The 14,764-nt window shown below is 38.1% G+C and overlaps 1 protein-coding gene across 3 annotated transcripts in view; it reads right to left on the bottom strand.

The window, feature by feature from the left end:
- Positions 1-218: 218 nt before the first annotated feature.
- acap3a (ArfGAP with coiled-coil, ankyrin repeat and PH domains 3a) overlaps positions 219-14,764 on the bottom strand; it is a 64,733-nt gene continuing 50,187 nt past the window's right edge. For 2 of the 3 annotated variants that reach the window (XM_044038732.1, XM_044038730.1), the window contains 14 exons: positions 14,618-14,669; positions 14,296-14,396; positions 13,759-13,870; positions 12,772-12,980; positions 11,002-11,071; positions 10,614-10,708; positions 10,293-10,510; positions 10,082-10,171; positions 9,794-9,895; positions 8,070-8,296; positions 7,675-7,784; positions 7,259-7,369; positions 7,076-7,137; positions 219-1,191 (listed from right to left, as the gene is read on the bottom strand). In XM_044038732.1, coding sequence (XP_043894667.1) covers positions 1,085-1,191; positions 7,076-7,137; positions 7,259-7,369; positions 7,675-7,784; positions 8,070-8,296; positions 9,794-9,895; positions 10,082-10,171; positions 10,293-10,510; positions 10,614-10,708; positions 11,002-11,071; positions 12,772-12,980; positions 13,759-13,870; positions 14,296-14,396; positions 14,618-14,669 — 1,666 coding nt within the window. In that variant the 3' untranslated portion in view covers positions 219-1,084. The remainder of the gene's footprint in view (positions 1,192-7,075; positions 7,138-7,258; positions 7,370-7,674; positions 7,785-8,069; positions 8,297-9,793; positions 9,896-10,081; positions 10,172-10,292; positions 10,511-10,613; positions 10,709-11,001; positions 11,072-12,771; positions 12,981-13,758; positions 13,871-14,295; positions 14,397-14,617; positions 14,670-14,764) is intronic. The other variant, XM_044038731.1, reaches the window with a different exon arrangement.

Below are 14,764 nucleotides of genomic sequence, written 5' to 3'. Positions count from 1 at the left end.
TGTCATAGATATCCACAACGTCATTATGACAAGTCATAATTCAATCAACAATGTCCTGTTTTTTTAAATATATATCTTGAACTTTTATGGGAGGGTTTCAATCACCAGTCTCACATTCCAACACAAGAGGGCGCTGATGTCTCAGCTACCAGAAAACATTTCATAGACTCTATAGACTGAGTGCATGTAAGGTTTAGGCAAAAATCTTTCACTGCACATACAGTATGAAAGCACAGATTTTTTTTTATTTCAATCCAACTTAAGATCAGGTTTCCTGTCCATTCAGATATATTATCATTTTTCACTGTAACACAATCACTGCCTTTCATAGTGGTGCTGCCACATACACTTGAATACAATATTACAAAGACTACACCAGCATAGTCCATGCAGAAATACAACATTACATTACAAAATGATTTGCTCAGAAACAGAGAAAGTAAGATGGTGGATTGGTTGTTGATAACCAATAATGGTCCGACAATCTATATCCTTACAATGGCAGAATTCAAGTTTAGGTAATGATGAGATATATATAATTGGAGTAAATTGCATGCATTACATATAAAGAGAAAGTAGTGATGGATTTCCTTCAGTAAACGCAGAGGAAATTGATTCATAAAACAAAACAAAAGAAACAAGTGCTTGACATTTTATCAAAAATCAAATCTAACATTGTGTAAACCAAAAAATGCTTTATTTACTTATATAAAAGAGGAAAGGACCAGCAAATCCTCATGAAGCGACAACCTATCGACATAAAAGCCTGATCTCAGAACAGCAAAGGACACGTCTAATGCCGATCTAATGCAGCTTATTAAACACAAAAAACAGCATCGTAACATCATTCTTATTTTTCACTTAAAATGTGACTGTGTACATTTTTCTGGGTGGTATATGATGATTTAATGAGATGCCTCGGTCCGTGTTTCTCCTCAGGATCACATGTTGATGATGTTTAACATACAGTACATCCATAATTGTATAATTAGAGTCGAGTCTGGAAAGTGGCTGTTGCACTTTTCAAGTATGTGACCTTGTTCCTGTCCCGGGTGTCGACATGGACACGGCAGCAGACGACCTACTACCTGAAGGAGTGTCGGAAGTGCACGCTCCTCCGTTTCAGCTTCTCCGGGTTGTGCGATGCCATGTGGGAAAATTCTCGGAAGATGTCGAGGTACGTGGCGTCGCCTGATGAGGAAAACAATGGTGAAAATAATGATGAAAATCATGGTTTATCACAAATTGGAAAGATGTTGTGGTGTATTTTACATTACAGTACAGTAACATAGTATGGTAATAATTATGTAGAATATGAGAGTAATATTATGGTAATTCTACCAATAACAACAGACAATGTGTGTGGGACTTTAGTTTAGTTTTAGTAGAGATTTACTTTAGTTTAGTTTTAGTTCAGTTTTAGTTTAGTTCTAGCATAGCTTTAGTTTAGTTTAAGCATCGTTTTAGTTTAGTTCAGTTTTAGCATAATTTTAGTTTTAGTTCAGTTTTAGTTCTAGCATAGTTTTAGTTTAGTTTTAGCTTAGTTCAGTGTTAGCATAATTTTAGTTCAGTTTAAGTTTAGTTTTAGTTCAGTTTAATTTGGTTTAGTTTAGTATTAGCTTACTTTAGTTTTAGTATAGTTTTAGTTTAGTTTATTATAGTTTTAGTATAGTTTGAGTTTAGTTTATTATAGTTTTAGTTTGGTTTTTAGTTTACAAGCAGACATACAAAAATGATTAATTCATTAATGCACTGAAGCAAATTTCTGAATTTTAAAATCTGATTATTTTAATTTCCATTTACATTTGAAGGTCTTGCACTGACAGTAAAAGTAATTCTGATCAACTATTACCTGACTGTTACTTTTAAAGTCATATTATCTCATAACATTTGTTGTGTACTGTAACATAAAATATTAGTTTAGTACGTAAATGTACTGATACACATACTGAATGTGAGTCACTGGGTATGTGCAGATTATTATGGTTTTTACTTCTTTCTCAGTCAGTCCTCGAATGTTATTTTTGTAAATGTGTTTTTTGACAGAGACAAATCTCTAGACGTAGGCTGTGAATAGTCAAAACATCTATTATATCAAAGTTACAAATAAACGCCATGAGCAAAACAGAAAGCAAGAGGAGCCATGGGGAAGAAAAAAGCCTGATGAATGACGCTCCCCTCTTTCAACTTTCCAGATACTGAGCCTTTACTTTTCCTGTAGCCATGGCAACAGCTGAGTCTACAGGCATAACAAAAGCAGTTGAACTCTTTTGTGTCCCATGAGAGCTCCCAGACTCGGCTAATTAAAAAGAGGAATGAACATTCCTGGTTTCTCTCTCTTAGTGTGTGTGTGTTTGTGGGAAAAGGACCAGTGAGTTCAAACTAAATATGTGGTGTTTGTCCCACAAGTTATTTTAAACTCCAGTGTTTGGTTTTTAAAAGAAGTATGGAGAAAAACAAAGAGTTGAATTAAGTTAAGATTTGCAGCTGAACTGTTTTATCATCAATTTTCCATGTGTGATATAATTTGTAAGCCAATTTATGAGCTGGAATCAGTTCCTAAAATGTAAGGATTTGGTAGAAATCATTTGATATGAACTGCTAATTGGACACCTTATATTTCTATGTCGCTTTCAAATTTCTAAGTATTTAATGACAGTTGGCTTTAGAAATAGGTCAAAAGAGGTTATTGTAATTATAATATGGTGTTTATTAATAGTATTCAGGAGGAGTGGAAACGTTTTATAAATCTATTGCCAGCTCAGCTCCAAGGCAAAAAATGTCCCATTGAAACTCATTCAAACTGCATTTTTTTTTTTTATCTCACGTCTAATAAATCATAATGCATACATTTTATTATACTGTATATGGGGTTTTTGCCTTGGACTTGATCATTTTTACTACTCTCCACTAGATCAAGTCATTTTGGTTAGCTTTGGCATATGGAGAAAAAAAACATGCTATTTTCACTAGAGGGCGCTGTCACAGCTAATCATTGACACATCACACGATGTAATAATTTGCATGTAGTATATGGAAAATACATTTCTGGGGGTTTTCCATCCTTAAACATGGCGGCATCATGAGAAAAATTAGGTCAGATGTAGATAAAGCTCAATGAAAGTAGAATATAATGATGTATATTTGTTATAACTTTAGTCACACTCATACCACTACCACTACCAACATGTTATTAATTCCACTTCACACAGTAAATACGCTATAGTATTGTTAATACTAGTATTGTAAATACCTCCACCAGCAGTGCATGATGTTAGAAGGTTTTTTTTGTTTTTTTTCATTAGATGTGGTAAAAAGGCAGGAAAAATGGAAATAGAGCAAAGAAGCAAAGGTAGAGGTTAGTTTTAGTCACGTTGTCCATTTATTTCAGTATCATTTGAGAAAGACGCTGGTAGGACTGGTTAAACAAAGAAAAACAAACACAGGTAGCAGTTAAGTGTTAATATACACACACACATACTGTTCACTTACAGACACACGTTCAGAGAAATTCTACAGAAAACAGTCAGACACAGAAAAACACAACAATGTTAAAAATTGCATTTTAAGAAGCAGGCAGTTAAAGTGTTAATAGTTTTTTGTTTGTTTTTTTAGTTAATATACACAACAGTCAACTTGTTGAAGTACTATATGCTGCAGACAGTAACAGTAACCATTCCTTGGCACCATGTCAATGACTGGTCAACGTTAACTCTTCAAGTAAAAACTGCTCCTGTGAACTTAAGTAAAAAATACTGCACAAAATAAGATAATGCTGGATGAAGAGAGAGTGTGTGAGTGTTTCAAGATGCACTGAATATATCACCGACAAACAAACCAACAAGGGAAAGGAGGAAATGAGATGAAATTAACTTTGCTGAACGTTTCAGTGCTAAATCACGTTAATGCATGTTAAGATGGTGTTTTCTAGAAAGAGTAATGAGTAATCAACAGAAACAGCCTAGTTCAGATAGCAGGAATCTTTTCTTCGACCACTGTTGTCATCTTTTTGCCAACTATATAAAAATTGGGGATCAATATGTTATGTGTTCAATATCAAAATCAGTCCAAATTATCCTTTTAATGACTTTCAAGCAAAAATGTGTTACATTTGTGCTGATAATCAAGTCCTGCGTGACTCTCTGTGCTTAATGATGCATTAATGTGTTATGTAAGATTTACACTAACTACAAAAAAATGTAATCGTATGACAATAAGCTCATAATATTACGAGTATAAAGTTGCAACATTATGAGAATAAAGTCGTAAACTTACGCGGATAAATTCATAATATTATGAGAATAAAGTTGTAACATCACAAGAATAAAGTCATAATATTACAACTTTATTCTCGTATGATTCAGCCATTTTGACCTATCCCTAATAAAAATGTAGTGAATGTTAACGTTTCTGCCTGAAGCTGTTTGCTTATTCAGAGACTGTGGTACAAACTAATTGTTAAAAGCACCATGCATGTAAATTTGGCAATAACTGATAACATTCCTAATTGCCAAAGAGGGGTATTTATTTAAGTGTGGAAGATTTAGAAGCTCCTAAAAACGTGTCTCTGGTCTTTGGTTTGAACTAAAAACTTAACAGTCCATATTTGTGACAAAACATCTTTGGAAAAATCTTTTATCATAGTTTTCCTTAGACAAACATTGCCTAAAAACATGACAACATTGGATGGTCAGTCCCAAACAAGGCTTTAATGAACAGTCATCTCCAGCACATTCTGGATTACTGTCATTTATAGTAACATACCAAAGGGGAGGGGGGTCAAATAAATCATTTTAGACCATATAAACGGTCATTAAATACTTCATTGTCATCGAGCTTTTTGCACATACGTGAAACCGGCCGATGGAAGACAGTGGGACATTAGTGTTGAGTTCTAATGATTTCTGTATTGAATGTCATTTCATGCACTGTTGTCATGATTGAGTAGTAAATATCATGCCAATATTAACATTAATCAACAATACTAAATATCAAATAGTCACATACACTGGGTACAGAAGTAAACAAAAGCAACAAGGCTTAGGGAAACCTGAGCAACAGCCATCTACTGTATGCACTATAAACAAAAACAAATGTAATATTGGCCAAATCATGAAACATTAGATTAACAACAACATTTTTACAAATACTGTATATACAGTAATACACATTTGTGCAATTTTACACTGCAATTACTCCACATGATTCTGTATAAAGAAAGTATACTGGCTCACTTTCTCATCATGAGAATATAATACTGGTGCTACAGCAAAGTAAAATCTAACAAAATATATCCAGCCTAAAAAAATACCATCTGCATTGTTGTCAAACAGAATATAAAAAAAAAAGAAAAAAAATACAGATTATCTGTACCAGGAAAAAAAATATATCATTGCACTATTGCTCTGTGAATTTTACTGTCATACACTTAAAGAAAAGGGAAGCATTCAAACCTCTTCTGAGAGGGAAAAATAAAAACGTTAAAAAGGTTATTTATCCAAAAAGAAAACAAAACCCTGGTTAAGAAAAAAGTGCATATGTTCGCTTTTACTCAAACATAAAAGCTTTGCTCGATGAATCGCCCAAAACGTTTGCTCTTCGTCACAGTTATCACAGCCTTGCAGTGGAAAATAAAGAGCTCTATCACCACGGATAACAAGTTCCTTAAAATACCTACATTTTCAGTCATACTACTGCCTGCCTCACACCGGAGGATTTTCAAATCTGACTGGATTTTAAAAACCACACCACAGATTCAACAAACTTTCTAACCGGTTATTTAGACAAGACGATCCAGTCAAGATGCAGGACCACACACTTGGTGTTTAATCAAACAATTTCAGGGAGGAGATTCCAGGGATTTGGGATCTCACAGAAACTCACGTGATTTAACGTGACTTGGCGAATATAAACAGACACGGAGGCAGACTGTCGGTGTCGTCAGTCAATAGCTGCTGTGTGTGCGATATTTTGTGCTGAGAAATGCGAACAATCATAACAAAATCAAAAAAGTCATGACTGGGAAGATGGAATCAACATGGCTTTTACGTTTAATGATGGTAAAATTGCGTCTGTTAATCCCTCACACTACAGGATAATCTGTTGAAATCAGCCTAAAATTAGAAGGCAACCACAATTGTCTGAAGGACCACATCAGGACCAAAATCTGGCCAATTATCCTCTAGTGTGGGGCAGATATAAACTAGCACAGTGTTGCAGGGTTGTTTTTTTTTTTTTACCATTTCACAATGGTTTTTGAATAAAATAAAGGTGTGTTTGTTAATATCTTATATATGTTACACACCACAGTTTTAGCTAATTTTATGTTCTTATGTTCTGTTTTACGTCAAAATGCACTTTGACAGTCCAGGTTAAGAAATATCCCAACATTTCTCCAAACGAAGACTTTTTCTCATGATTATAAAACTAAACTTTTCCTTGTCATCCAAGCTCCAACTGTGAGTCACATAACACTGTCTGTGAGAAAATTGGTGCTTCCGCAACTAGGACGTCCAAAATATCTCAGCAAACGAGCTGCTGCAGGTCTTTGGTTCAGAGCTCACTGTACCCGCTAAAGCCTGCAATAAAGGGCTAAGTTGGTCCCGAGTATACAGCTGCTGACTTTACTGGCGGTCATCTGATTGCTAGACACTATAATCTCTCTTTTTAAAAAAACAAAAAAAACAAAAACATGGCTCACTCTCTCCTGGCAGTGAAAAGAGTGACTGGACATCACCCACACTGATGTTTGTTTTGGCAAAGTCAGTCACTCACATCTGACATCATTTTAAGGAGGTTAACACTGATTTCTCGTGATCCTGAGAGGAGAGCTGACTGCTGGTGGACTCTGGCTTCTGGTCTTAAGAGGACAAGACAAGTGCTGGAGAGGAGAACTGGTCTGGATATGTCTGATGTAGAGATGTTAGGAGTTAATCTCGTGGTGAAAAGTCCCACGTAACACTTTTGTTTTAACCTGACTGTGGTTGGTTCTAACACTCTGCTATAGTGAGACAGATAAACTCCTGAATGCATTTCTTATACTGCTGCTCAGTGGGACTGCTGATTGGGTATTGACCTGGTTGTCCAAAGGGTCCCTCCGACTCCCGCATCTCCTCGTTCATCCTGGCCAAACGCAAACTAAAGAGAAGGAGGAAAAAATAGAGCAGCAGAGTGTTAAAAAACATCAAAGCTGGAGGAAAAAAAACAAAAAAATCTTTCAAAGAAAATACAACCACAGGATGTGGTTATGTTAACATACAGAGTGACTATATCTGCATTGGCTTGCTGCACTGCTATACTCAGAGGATCCTGACCATCCTCGTCCCCGTCGTTCTGTGTCGCTCCTCTTTTCAGGAATAAACACACTTGCCTGGGAATACAAAGCAAAATGAGGTCAGTCATAGCAAATATTTTTTTTCTTTTGATTCACTTAACTTACAAGTAAAGTCAAGTCAATTTTATTTAAATAGCCCAACATCACAAACACAATTAGCCTCCAAGGGTTTTACAGTCTGTACAGTCTTATCCTTAAGTGGTTCTTGTATGAGGCCCGTCGCGCTCTGCATACTGAGCATCCCATCAACAAAAAGGTGTTTGAGTGAGTGTGAAGTGGTTACAAATTATACTAATGATGCAGCCTGGAGTAAACAGTTATTTCTTCCTCCTGTGACTCACCCCGTGTGCCCCAGATACGTGGCGTGATGCAGGGGGCACCTCCCTCTCGCGTCTCTTTGGTTGACGTCAGCAGCGTTCTGGAGCAGGAACTCGCATGCAATCAGTGAGCCCTGAAATAAAGGAGCAACTGTGATTTTTTTTTAATGTATTTTAGATATTCACTCATTCCCAGATGATGCCTTGTGATAGTTTTTGTCAGCATGACTATTTCTGGTAATAATTAATACAAGAGCAACTTTCATATATGCACTCTGTCACTTAACAGTTATTCTAATGCTGTGTACTTTACAAATAGGTATATTTTGAGTTTGTCCTGATCCTGATACTAAAATGCTCCTTTAAGTCCTTTTGTACAATTGCTGAAACATTTCCCTGGGTCTGATGATGCCACTCACCCCGATCACAGCCTGTATGAGGGGCGTCTTCCCTTCATCCTCGTCATTCACCAAATTGACATCAGCACCATGAGCTAGAGCTTCAGCCATGACGGGCAGGTTGCGAGCCTTGGAGGCTTTGTAAAGCAGCGCTCCAGGACGAAGGTTACATATGTCCTCCGGGTCTGACGTCTCCGGCTCCGCCTCCAGCTCGGCGTCACCGCTCGAGTCGTCAGACACTTCACACTCTGAGGACGAGGAAACGAGACAGATTGTTTATATCACAGCAGCATAAGAAGATACATAAAATATATAACACCTATTCTTGTATGTCTGTATTTGTTTTACAAGCAAACTTCCTGTTCCTGTACTACTTTATAAATAGCTCACTATATAGCTAGTTGCCAGCTAGGGAAGCACTCATTTACATTTTCTTTTAGCTAATTAAGTAAATATTAGCTAGCAAAACTAACCTAAAATTCATTAGATTTATAAAAAAACAAAACAAAAAAAAACACCTTTATATAACATCCTTCCTTGTTGCTAGCTTCATAGATGTAGCCTTTTGGCTAAATGTTAGCTAACTAAGCTCAAATCCATCCTTCACTTCCTGTTGTTTCCTTGCTTCCGTCGTTATTGTCAGATCTCATTTTATTTTAACTTTTATTTGCTGTTTCAGTGGGAGTTCTGTAGGGATGACATTTAATGTCACCATGACGATAGATTACAGTGCGATGAGTTATCGTCCGGTTTTAATATTGTGGCTGATCTGGTTGTTTTTGTCTATGACTGACGCTTCATTCAAAATAAATTTTAAATGCCACAACATTTATATGACATTTGTATTATTAGTACACATTATTCCTACAAAGGACTTTTTTAATTCTTGCCAGTGCAATGACCACAACTTTCATTAGTTCACATTGTTTACCTCTCCTTGGCTTGGTGCATCAGACGCAAAAGAAAAACATTCAATAACTCAATATTGAAAACATGTATCTATAAAATAAACATTCACAAAAATTGGGCAAAAACATATTTTGTTAGCTAAGTGCTGTAGTTGACAAAGAGGAGACCATGTATGTTACATTTCATGACACAACACAAGAGGTAAATTATTGAATAAACGTATAAATAAAAATCAACCACAATTAAAGAAAAACATATATTTTAACATATTTCACTTTAGAAGTGTTAAAGTATGTCCAGATGTTGATTATTCATATGTAAAATTAATTGTGTGACACTAACATTTGAAAATGCACACTGTATAAAGTAATTGGATACAATACTACCAGTGCAACATCTGCTTATAAAAAATGCCAATACAAAAATGTGAAACTTAATTTAACCCTTAGAAGACAGAGCATTTAGGCTGCTTTTTCTCACCATTACTATGTTAAATGTTATATACAGAGGCTATAAGAATGTGCAATATAGAGTGTCTTATATCCTTTTTTCCCCCAGAATAACTCAATAACCAAGTATTATTTCCACGGCAGTTTACCATATATGCTTACGCGGGAGCACTAAAGGTTACGAGGGAAGTTATTGGATATAATTGACAACAAAAATGTACTAGAATTTAAATGTTTTCTGGTCTTTCCACCAAGTATGTACTATCACTGAATATTTTAGTGGTTTGCAGAACCGGACTGGCTGCCTTTCACCCCTACACCTCCTACCTACAGCGCATGAGTGTGTCAAACAGGACCATCTGTTTAACGTTCCCCATATGGACTCACCCTCCTCTGTGACGCTGTCCACCACCGAGCCAAACACCAGGATGTCCGTGCTGCCGTCTGTGCTTCCTCCCAACCCGCTGTCACTGCTCAGACCTGCCGGACCAGGAGATGCCACAACATGGACACATTAGATACTTCTGCTCTCTGTCGGGCTGATTGGAATTATCTGCATTAGCTGCCTGCTCTACTTAAGATTCAAGCCTCTTATCCGCATCCTGACTTTAATCTACATGACAGGCTGTAAAATGTGCAGCAGTATGTGAAGGGTGAAGAGAATGAGTTGCTTACTTCGAGGCCCAGATCCTGTATCAAAGTAGGAGAAGAGCGTGTCCAGCTCATCGGGACAAAACAGGGATTCTCGTCTGAACTTAGCAGCAGCTGTGAGACAATCACAAGTGAAAGTGAGAGGTTAAGTATACGGTGGAAAGAAAATTTACATTAACACAAAAGAGGGAAAGCTTTTTTCTTTGAGGACACAAAAAGACGGTTAAACGGTTACCTGCGGAGAGTGTGGAAGGGGATGTGCTTCCGGGCTCTTGTCGGTATCTTCGCCGTGTTTTGGGTACGGTGGTGGCGCTGTTGTGTCTCCGACACTTCTTCACACTCCACCGCCGCTCCGGCTTCCTCTCCCCGTTGATGAGAATCTCTGTGCAGCCCAGCTTCTTCAGGAATTTCTTCTCCACATACTTTGCCTTAATCCAAGCCTCTTTTTCCTGCCTGCAAGAGACCGAACCACGTATGACATCGATTTTAGTGTTCCAAGAGCAACAAGTGTAAAATAATGAATGAGATGGTGTTCATACAGTTTAGCTGTATTTACCTTGAACTGGAGGGTAAAGGTTTCTTCACCCCTTGTCCTTGGTACGAGCCTTCATAGATGTGGTTGATGACGCTGTTTCCAAGCTCACACATCAACTACAGGTAAAGACAAGAGACGCGACATTAATGTTGTTCTAACCCATAACAGCAACATTTGTTTTCTTGCTGAGAGTTTGGTAAGAAGATCAATACGCAATCTGTTCACAGAATCCAAAGTTAGAGAAGATTAAAAACATGTGGAAACAGCTCATCTCACTATGTTATAAAAACACACACACACACACACAAAATAAATCACCTATCAGCACGTCTAAAGCTGAGATGAGTGTGGTTCTCATATAGTATTAATTAAGTTGATTAAATAAGGACCGAAGAGAGGCAAACTTTACCTTCAGTAATTCCGGTTCCCATGAGTCCAGTGTGAGTGAGCGAACCTTTGAACAGTGAACCCCAAGACTCCTGCAACACAAACGTATCAGGTTAAAATAACATGCTGTTTCTGTGAGGTGATGACATGATTTGATGGCAGAGGTGGAAATATTTGACTTTGTTATGACTATGGCTCAGCAGATGGTGGCAAAACAAAAGCACTTTATATTTCACACTATAGAAACAAGATGTTTTCATAAACTGTGGCAATAGATAGATTGCTGAATAGGCCAACGGGACCCAAATCAGTATTAAGTGACTGTTAATATGAAGCAACAGAGTTCAATTATGAGACAATATGGATACAAAGAGATTCAAAAGATTTTGTTTTTTTCCGTCAATAAAGTAGTTTAAAACCACAATTGACTGGTTTCTTTAACTTTTTGCTGAAGGGTAATCATGAATATTATCCATATCAACTGATTTTATCAGGTTGTCCAAATTGCACAGCCCACAAAAAATAATAGAGCTAGAGACACAAAACAAAGAACTAGCACATCATGTGGAACCATTTTCTGTTCCATTCAGTTTGGGTATAGTAGTTCACTGGTCTATATTCAGAGGCCCATTTTCTCATAACCCACCCATGACTGTGGTGTTTGACGCTGACTGGTTTGTAAAGCTGCAAGAACCTAAAATTATCCTTGGGGAAATCAGAGAAGCCGCACCTAATGTCATGCAAATCACTGAGTTCCTGCAATGATGCTGTCTGGTATCCTGGCAACAGAGGCACAGTAGAAGTGAAAAAAAAAAGCTGATAGTGTTTCTCCCCTTCGTTTACCCTGCTACACTAAGGCCAAGTCTGCTCTCACTGTGTGAAACCGAAGCCAAAGAGGGAACATGAATATTCAACAGGGTTTGTTATTACATAAACACTGATAATGCAATTTAAAACAATACACACACACAGCTCAGGAGGGGATTGTTTCCTACAGAGAGCTTGAAAAGTCCAGTCAGTGAAGCAGCACTGTGATGTAACCTAAGTATGAGAGCAGTGCATTGATCTGGATGAGGAGGAAATGTTATTACCTGCAGCAGGAAACTTCATTCAACACCATTACGTCATGTTCAATAAGATCCCGCTGTGAAGTGAACTAAGGACTTTTATTTTCCGTCTTCCACTTCCCTTCTCTTCTAAAAACTCTAAATCAAAGCCAAACTGATCCAAGAGACGACTTTAGTCCCTTCAGAACTGTGTGCTGGAACACACTGAGCCCCCTTAGCAGCACAAGGAAAATCACAGAAGGCTGGCACCACTTCCTGTTATCAGAGCCATTAACCTCCCAGCACATGGCAGCTCTGATGTTCTCATCTAACAACTTTAGATGTTTGACCTTCAGTCCTGTATGGTCCAGGAAACTAGGATAACATCCAACTCACCCTGAGTGATACAAGTCTACAAAACAACTGACAGTGATTCAAGTCAGGACATCATAAAGAAGTCTTGTAATACTCTTGTGAGTGTTGTAAATACCTTTAAAGTATGCATATGACTACAAAGTTTAGACCTAAATCTACACACATGTGCATTGTTCTTATGTTTGTGATGTTCACCTGAATTTTAAAGCAGCATGATGGGCGTTATGTGCACTTTTGAATTGTTTTCTTGAAAGTGTAACGTTTCTCTGTAAGGATGAGTTGTAGTAGAATCACAACCACGTTGGAAGCTAACGCTGAACCACTAGTGTGATCAAAAAAGTGTCAATTAGATTTTCCTTTCAGGACTCTACCTGTGGATGCCTGAGCACTCGATACACAGCAGGATGCCCAGGTTGATGGAGGCCCAGCGTGGGTCGGCCTGGCTGCAGTCACAGCATTGCTCGTTGCCTGGCAGACTCTGAATCCGCTGCAGGATGGTCTCGCTGCGGGCACTGCGGTCCCGTGGCTCGCTGGCTGAATCGATACTGCTGGTCGACGGGGACGCAGTCCTGTCCAGGTGCTGAATATCAACAGATCAGAGTGTGAAATGCCACATTGGTGCAGTCATTCTGACAAATGCACTGGCTTTGTCTGCTTTATTGTACCAGGTTAGTCACATCTGCTGAGATGGGGATAATGACCTATGATGCAGCCAGCCACGAGAGAGCGATCGAGACATTTGGGAGCTGCTTCAACCTTTGAAGATGTCAGGTTCGGTTTTTTCGAAAAATATGTTTTTCCACTTATTCTTTATTCGACACATTGTATTTGCCAAATAAATATAAAAGTAAATAAAGTTGAAAGAAGCCCATTTGAGACAAAATTCCAATGGTTGCCATGGCCACGCCCTTGAGAGACCTTTTGATAACTGTTCATCTTTGATGTGTTTGGTAAAAATTGACGGAACGACTAATTGGAAAGACTAACATGCTCAGTTTGTTGTTCATATTAGTAAACATGCAAATCGCCAAGGTGGACGTCAAATTCCAAATGGCTAGCTTCGTGTTAGACTGTTGTTCGTCTTGGGCTGTGACATGTTTCCACCAAGTTTCGCGAAATTTGGTGCAAATTAGTTTCAGCTCGGTCCTACCAGGTTTCACCTTTGGGGGGCGCCGCTGAGTCATTTCCCCCCAGTTCTTATTTGTATGCCAATCGCCTGTTTTCAAGAACAGGCCCTAATTATTTCCCTTTGAAGCAGTGGGGTGGACGTATAAAATAGCATAAATTGGAAAAACTCAATAAACCAAGACATACCTCTATATAATAAGAATCTTATCTCTATACAATAAGGAACTTACCTCTATATAATAAGAATCCGGGCTCTCTCTGTAGGCTGAAGCAATGCTCGCTTGAACTGCCTGAATCCATGCTTGTCTTAGCTTCTCAGATTCAGCCTGAAGCATACAACTCCTGCAAAACAAACCATCACAGTGGTTCAAATCACATGGTACTGCCTACTGTACAACATGGTATGTGATATACACAAAATGGAGATTTTACATGTTAGCATTAGAGCTCTTTAGAGAATTTGATTAGCAGTTTTTTTGGACATGAGACAAATCATAATTTTGACCTTAGTTATTCGTAAAGGACACGTGAATGTCCACCACAATCCACTTTAATGTTGAGCTGTTTTAACGGTTTTGAGACACTGAGATATTCCATGTGGTAAAAGAAAACGTTGACATGCTGGTGAAAGCTTGATGAGAACAGTCATGAGGATTCATCCACTGGAGAACATGAATGTTTTCATTACATTTGATGATCGTCCATCGTATAGTAGTAACGTTTCATTATAATGTGACTATTTTTATGGCAGTGAGATTGTCTCTTACTTGGACGGGGATACGACTTCAAAGCAGAACCTCCTCTCAATGTCCTCACATGGTTTAACGGAGCACAGCCGGAGGTCTTCCACCACCACTGTCAGAGAGTCCTGCTGACACAAAATCAACTTATCATTATGTAAAATCTACAAAAAAAACGCATGTATTGAGCCTCTGACTGAATCCACGGATAAAAGCAGAGAGCACTTGACTCACAAACACAGAGTCCGTGAGCACCTGAGTGAAAAACATGTCACATTCCCGCACTAACGCTGCACTTAACCTCTTTAGCCCTGGGGAAAACTGATCGTCGGAAGATATATGGACTTGCCTTGAGCTTCTTCTGATAGACCAGCTGACTGTTCTGTATGGAGAACCAGCGTCTGAAGAGAGGGAGGTAAATAAAACATGTATTAGATGGATATCCTTTGGATGTTTCCTCTAAGCATTTAAAGGCCCTGATAGACATCACTGTGGT

This window comes from Solea senegalensis, linkage group LG11 (genome assembly GCF_019176455.1).
Source record: "Solea senegalensis isolate Sse05_10M linkage group LG11, IFAPA_SoseM_1, whole genome shotgun sequence".
NCBI classification, from domain to species: domain Eukaryota; kingdom Metazoa; phylum Chordata; class Actinopteri; order Pleuronectiformes; family Soleidae; genus Solea; species Solea senegalensis.
Note: the sequence above shows the minus strand (reverse complement) of the source record. Positions and strands in the feature narration are given on the sequence as shown.